Below are 7,668 nucleotides of genomic sequence, written 5' to 3'. Positions count from 1 at the left end.
TCATGCATTAACTCTCATATCATGGAACGGCATCACCCTATGTGCATTAACACTCACAATATGGCACGGCATCACCCTTCGTGCATTAACACTCACAATATAGCACGCATCACCCTTCATGCATTAACACTCACAATATGGCACGACATCACCCTTCGTGCATTAACACTCCCCCTTACAATAATGCAATGCATTAATAACAACAGGGAGATAGAATAACAAGTACAAACCTTACTTCAACATTTGGTTCCATAATATCAATCTCAACTTTGAAATAAAAACTCAATTATCACCAGAAAATCTGTAAACATGATAAGAACGATAAATTGAACAACACTAGTATAACACATAGAATTTTGGCATAGGAATGAGACAATATAAGAAAAACAGAGAAACATGGAAAACAGGTAAATTGGCGGCGCATAAGTGCTCGTTACCTCATATATATGCCGCTCACATGAATTTCACTTAACAAGTAATCTAAGGTTCCTAATTCCCTCAAGTCAGGGTTAGACACAAACTTAGTTCTCAATCACAGCTTTTCCTTTGGAATTCACCTCCAAACCACTCGTATCTATTCAAAAATTACTCAATAATATCAAATATTACTAAAATAATCAATTATATTGCATAAATTAAAGTTTCCAAATTTTCCTCCAAAAAGTCAAAAAATCGACCCTGGGCCCACTTGGTCAAAACCTAAGGTTCAGACCAAAATTCATTTACCCATTCACCCCCGAGCCCGAATATATAATTAGTTTTGGAATCCGACCTCAAATTGAGGTCTAAATCCCTAAATTCCCTAGTTTCTACCCTAACCCCTAATTCTACCATGAAAACTCTAGATTTTAGGTTGAAAATTCAAGAAATGTAATGGGTAATTGAAAGAAAATGGTTTAGAATCACTTACCAACAATTTGGGAAAGAAATGACTCTTGAAAAATGAGTTCTTTTGGCTAAAATCCCGTTTTTGGGTTCTGTTAAGTGCTGGGCGACAGTGTTCATCGCGTTCGCGAGAGCACTGTCGTGTTCACGAAGTGTATGGGCTGCCAAGGCTTTGCGTTCGCGAGACAGTGCTCGTGTTCGCGTAGGCTACCCTTCCCTGGTCTTCGCTTTTGCGAGTCATTATTCGCGTTCGCGATGAAGAAAAAACTGTCTGCCCTCCCCAATGCCTAACACTATGCGTTCACGATGGGCTTGTCATGTTTGCGAAGGGTAATGCCCCCATCGCTTCACGTTCGCGAAGAAGAAATCCTCAGCTGCCCAGTTTACTCTTCGCGTCCGCGAGAGTACCTTCGCGGATCCTGTGGCCAGAATACATGCCAGAATACAGACTCTGCAAAAAAACCAGATTTCCAAAGTCCAAAACATCCTGTGGCCTATCCGAAACTCACCCGAGCCCTCGGGGCTCCAAACCAAACATGCACACAAGTCTAAAAACATCATACGAACTTGCTCGCGTGATCAAATCGCCAAAATCTCACCTAGAACTACGAATTTAGCACAAAATCAAATGAGACTCTCAAGAACACTTTACAATTACTATTTTCTCAACTGGACGTCCGAATCACGTCAAATAAACTTCGTTTCTCACCAAATTTCACAGACAAATCTTAAATATCATAATGAACCTGTACCAGGCTCCGAAACCAGAATACGGACCCGATACTAACAATGCCAAACATCAATCAATTCTTAAAAACAATTAATTTTCAAACTTTTAATTTTTATAAAAAATTCATAACTCAAGCTAGGGACTTTCGAATTCGATTTCGGGCATACGCCCAGGTCCCATAATTTGATACGGACCTACCAGGACTGTTAAAGCACAGATCCGGGCTCGTTTATCAAAAATATTGATCGAAATCAACTAAAATCAACTTTTAAGGCATAAATTCTTATTTTCATCAATTTTTAACATAAAAGCTTTCCAGAAACCTACCCGGACTGCGTACGCAAGTCGAGGAGGGTAAAAGAATGAGATTTTTAAGGCTTAAGAGCGTAGATTCGAGTTCTAAAACATAAGATGACCTTTTAGGTTATCACAGGGGCAATTTACATACTTCCCTCTTTTTGATTATTTTTTTAAATATTTTTTCGGGGTTCATTGGGGATGTTGTATTTATCTTCAAAAATCGGAGGGGGTATAGCCTTACCTCCAACGATTACAACACAAGGATATAAATATCCTTACCAAAAAACACAGAAGGGTGATTACATACACTTCACCTCTGTGTGACACAATCACAACTTAGTAGCTTACAAAAAACAATTGCCTTATCGTTCTTTGTCCTAATACTAGGCATCTGCAATTTATCTATTATGAAAGGGCCTTTGGAACCTATAAGAAGTTATTGAAAGGAAAGATATATGTTACTGCCAGAGGTGGTTGTGGCTAATTTAGCTAGGTAGTCAACCACTTGATTTGCTTCCCTATAGCAGTGCATAGGAGTGATTTTGGCGTGGTTCATAAACTGTGTAATATTCTCATTGATCCTCTTCATTTTGTAGTTGTCTGTATTTCCTTCTTTTAATATGTTTGTCACTAGGAGGTAGTCCAGCTCTATATTGAAGTTAGACTAACCATTTTGTATGCACCATTTGATCTCAAATAAAACAACTTGGGATTCTGCATCGTTATTGTTACTGCATTTGGCTTGGACTGAGAATGCCATAATGAAATCTCCCTGATCATTTCTCATAGTACCAACAAGACCTGCTTTCACATTCTCATGTATATAGCTATCATCAGTGTTAAGTTTGAAGGATCCTTGGAGAGGTTTCCTCCAAGCTACAATAATGGCTTCAGGAGCTGGTTGTAATCTCATCATATCATCACAATATTTGACCCAACGCAAAGTCAGTTTGCACCTAGGGAAGATTCTATGAACTGCAACTTGTATGTTCCATATTATCTGTTGCTTCATCTTGTAAAAATTGAATCTATTTTGGTTACCATATTTACATGCACACATATTTTTCCAGATCTCCCAAGATACAATGATAGGAGTAATTTGTAAAACTTGTTTGTGTATGATATTTTGCTCATTTGATGCCACTAGTGGTTAAACCACCCTCTAATGGGAATGTATTTGTGGATGATGCCTATAGGAGCACCAATGAGTTTCCAAATGTACCTAGCTGCATCACTTTCCATTAAAACATGTTGTATAGACTTATTTTAGTGGATAGTACAATAGACACATCTTAAAATAATTTGTTTAGCAAAGTTAAGAATTACCTCATCAAATGGAAGTTTAGACAGCCATAATCTCCAAGTTAAGAAGGAAATTTTAAAGGGAATGCTAGGGTGCCATACCTTTCTTAAGAAATTATCTTTAGGCTTGACATCTCTGAACATGTTTAGAACAGTTTTGTTGGAATACTTACCATTCTCTGTGAGATCCCATATTGCTTGATCAGGGATGTTATGCTTTCCAATGTTGACATTCATAGTGATTTGAACAATGTCATCTGGGAAGAAGCCTATGAGTGTATGAATATTCCAGTTTCTATGTTGAATGAGCTCCTTGACTAGCACTTTAGGATTGTTGTTGGTATCATCTGGTAACAAGGATGCTAAATGGCCCATACCAGTCCAATTGTCCCACCACATACTACAATTTCCCGAATTAATAAGCCAAAAGATGTGAGGTTCGGCCTTATCTCTAACCTTTCTCATCTTCTGTCAAACATGAGAGTCACCATAAGCGTTCTTTTTACTCACAAGGTGAAATCTTGAGCAATATTTATGTCTCATGAAAGTAGCCCACAAAGACGGGATGGTCCTGAACCTCCACCACCTTTTTGTAGCTAGAATATTATCAAAGACATCCATTCTTTTCACTTCAATGCCTCCTTCCTCTAAGGGGAAGCATAATGTTTTCCAAGATCTCCAATGATAATTCTTATGTTCCCCTGAGTAGCCCCAGAAAAAATTAGCAAAATGCTTCTCAATCAAGTTAAAAGTGCTCTTGGGAGGGGACATAGCAGTCATAGTATATATAGGGAGAGATTGTAGAACATGTTTAATAAGAATAATTCTACCTCCATATGAAAGTATTTTACCATGCCACCCATTAAGCTTCTTAATTATTTTATTAACCAAGCAATCAATGTAAGCAATCCTCTTTCTCCCTATATAAACTTGACATCCTAGGTATGTAAAAGGAAAGTTCTTGTCCATGTAACCTGTAGCATTCCCGATTCTATTGATTCTAGTAGCACAAGTATGAGGAGCAGTTAATGTCATGACCCAAAATCCCACCACAGGTGTCGTGATGGCATTTGGTCTCTAAGACTAGTTAAGCCGATTATAATAACCATTCAAGCCATTTTTTTTTATATAAACCAACAGCGGAGATAATTACAAATATAACAACCTCCCAAGACTGGTAATACTGAGTCACGAACTCTAACTGAATACATGAAATAATCTCAAGGATCGAATACTCAATACTGTTTGATTAATAATTAACAGTACAATAAAATGAAAAGACTCCAAGGTACTGCGATGACTAAGCAACTCTACCCTGAATCCTTGTGATTACACTCTAACTCTGTCTGAGTCCGATATCTTCAATACCGACTCTGCACAAAAATATGCAGATTTGTAGTATGAGTACACCACAGTCGGTACCCAGTAAGTATCAAGACTAACCTCAGTGGAGTAGAGACGAGGTACAGTCAAGACATTCACTAGTCTAATAACCTGTGCAATATAGTATACAAAAATAATAGGAAACAAATAATAATAAGGGCAACACAAATCAACCAGTAATATGCACATCAGGGCAACAAGAACATCATTATTATTGCTCAACAAATAATAAATACAAATACATCCAATTAAATCAAGTACTTTAAATATAAATCTTTCGCCTATATGCTTCTCAAATAATACTTTTCAGAATAAAATTCTTTCAAATAAATCTCTTTCGAATATAATTCTTTCCAATAATATTTTGAATATAATCCTTTCAAATAAAAGTCACCTTGTGATACCTCATCTCATAATCATAAAAATACGGGTCTCAGCCCACTTTCATATTTCCACGGCACCTCGTGTCCATATCTCTATTACAACCACACGGATAACTCTCGTGCCAAATATGTCTATACATAAACCACACGATTAATTTATTTTTCAATAAAGTAAGGTTATCATTTTTAAACCAAGTAAGAATTCAACAAAGAAATGAGTTTATTGTAGAAATAGTTGGAGTGAAGAAAAATGACATTTCAATTTAAATAAATATCAGATAACCTATTGCTTTAGATGTAAAACTTATTAATTCAAAACATAATAGTAACTTCTTTTATTTAAAACAACTAAGTTGTCAAAAATCGAAAAAAACTAGGAATATAATTCTTCATAGTCTCGTACTAAAAATCCCAAGCCAATACAATACAACAAGGAATACAAACACAGTAAAATCAAATAATACATCATAGCAGATCACAAGGATTTTCCTATCACGGAAATACAAAATAACCAAAGGTAAGTGAAACCATAGAGAGATGTCAACAAAAGGGCACTCCCGAGATACCGTCTCGTAGTCCCAAAAGTAAATGCTCAACAGGGGATCTCCCGAGGTAACGCCTCGTAGTCCCAAAAGTAAATATGCAAGACAGGGGGATCTCCCTAGGTACCGCCTCGTAGTCCCAAAGTAAATATGTAACAACAATAATGCCCCAAGGCTATAACAAGTCATCACAATTCAATTCCTGACATAGCCCACCTTGTCTCGCCACGTGCGCAATAATAATGTAAATGCCCGCCTTGTCTCGCTGCACGCGCATAATAATATTCCCACCTTGTCTCGCCACATGCGTAAACCCACATATATAGCCCACCTTGTCACGCCGCGCCTTGTCACGCCTCATGTGTATAAATCAATATTAATAATAGCACAGCAGAAACCTCGTGCAAACAACCGAACAAAACTTTCGAACAATATAACGTGCCAATATCACATCTCATAAATTGCACCTCAAGTGCTCAAATATTACAACATATCACATATTTACACATCAAGTACTCAAATATTATAATTTATCACAGATTGCACATCAAGTGCTCAAATATTATAACATATCACAGATTTGCACATCAAGTGCTCAAATATTAGAATTTATCACAAATTGCACATCAAGTGCTCAAATATTACAACTCGCCACCAAATTCAACAATATATTATTTTCCACAATAAGGAGCCCATGGCTCGACCATAATGTGCAAAATATTTTAACAAATATATCCGGGAGTGAACAACTCAATAAAATAATATTTCACATAAAAATCAATATGGCAATCACACCAAATCATCATATAAAAACAAATCCAACAAAACAAGGATTTAGGTAAGACAATTAAAGGATTTAATAAGTGCCAATAATTTCCAATTTAATACATAAGGGCGTCTAAGGATTTTAACCAATGTAATTTGCACATATAAACCAAGTACGTACTCTTCACATCGCGTACATGGTTTTCAATTACACAAATTGCACATAAGACTCAATGCCTAAGGGAAATTTCCCCCATTCAAGGTTAGGCAAGATGCTTAGCTTTTGAAGTTATGCCGATATTCTAAAATCGCCTTCTTGTTTGAATTGACCTCCGGACCGCTCAAGTCTAACCAAATTAATTGTATAACTTCATTAAAATTTATCGGAAACAATTCCTGATAATAAAACGCCGACTTAAAACTTTATTCTAAAAAGTCAACAAAAATCAACGCGGGGCTTGCCTCTCGGAACCCGACATAATTTTAATGAAATCCGAATGCCCATTCCGATATGAGTTCAACCATATCAATTTTATCCAATTCCAACAACAAATCGTCCTCCAAATCTGAAATTTTTATTTTTTGGAAGAGTTTTCAAAAATCTTGATTTCTTCCATTTAAATCCGAATTAAGCGATGCATATAACCATAGATTCATGAAATATAATCACTTTAGGATATAGAACACTTACCCCAGTCGAAGTCGTGAAGAAATCCTTAAAATCGCCCAAAAATCGAGCTCCAATAATCCCAATTGAAAATGAAGAAATGACATATTTTCAATCCTTAAGTTTCTGCCCAGGTTCGCATTTGCGGACAAAAACTTCGCATTTGCAAATGATTAGTACCTCCCATGTAACGACCCGGCCAGTCATTTTGAGTATTATAACCCTGTTCCCCCATTTACTGCTCAATTTATTCTTTATAGTTGTTTTATGACTTATCGGGTAAGTGGGTTCGGGTCCGGAAGGAATTCAGAGTGAAATGAGACACTTTGTCTCATAATTGAAAATTTAAGTTAGAAAAGTGGACGGGATATGGACCTATGTGTAAAGGACCTCGGATTTGAATTTTGATTATTTCAATAGCTCCGTATGGTGATTTTGGGTTTAGGAGCGTGTTTGGAATATTATTTGGAGGTCCGTAATGGAATTAGGCTTGAAATGCCGAAAGTTTAATTTTTGGGAAGTTTGACCAGGGGTTGACTTTTTGATATCGGGGTCGGAATCCGATTCTGAAAATTTGAATACCTCTGTTATGTCATTTATTACTTGTGTGCAAAATGTGAGGTCAATCGGACGTGATTTGATAGGTTCCGGAGTCGTTGGTAGAAATTAGAAATTTCAAAGTTCATTAGGCTTGAATTGGGGTGTAATTCA

The 7,668-nt window shown here is 36.6% G+C and overlaps 1 protein-coding gene across 1 annotated transcript; it reads right to left on the bottom strand.

Moving 5' to 3' along the window:
* Window positions 1-2,579: 2,579 nt before the first annotated feature.
* Window positions 2,580-3,997, bottom strand: LOC138908397 (uncharacterized). The gene is made up of 3 exons (XM_070199060.1): window positions 3,804-3,997; window positions 3,320-3,617; window positions 2,580-2,927 (listed from the first exon to the last, which is right to left on the bottom strand). Exons 1-3 carry the CDS (start codon window positions 3,995-3,997, stop codon window positions 2,580-2,582), a joined length of 840 nt encoding a protein of 279 aa, XP_070055161.1.
* Window positions 3,998-7,668: the final 3,671 nt, after the last annotated feature.

Source organism: Nicotiana tomentosiformis, chromosome 3, assembly GCF_000390325.3.
Source record: "Nicotiana tomentosiformis chromosome 3, ASM39032v3, whole genome shotgun sequence".
NCBI classification, from domain to species: Eukaryota; Viridiplantae; Streptophyta; class Magnoliopsida; order Solanales; family Solanaceae; genus Nicotiana; species Nicotiana tomentosiformis.
Note: the sequence above shows the minus strand (reverse complement) of the source record. Positions and strands in the feature narration are given on the sequence as shown.

Bases quoted from the DNA above. Each gene is read 5' to 3' on its own strand.
- LOC138908397 (XM_070199060.1), bottom strand. From the start codon at position 3,997: ATGACTGCTATGTCCCCTCCCAAGAGCACTTTTAACTTGATTGAGAAG. The intron at 3,618-3,803 runs GTGGTGGAGGTT...GGGAAATTGTAG, and splicing joins AATATTCTAGCTACAAAAAG to TATGTGGTGGGACAATTGGA. The intron at 2,928-3,319 runs GTATGGCACCCT...AATTTTTACAAG, and splicing joins AAGATAATTTCTTAAGAAAG to ATGAAGCAACAGATAATATG.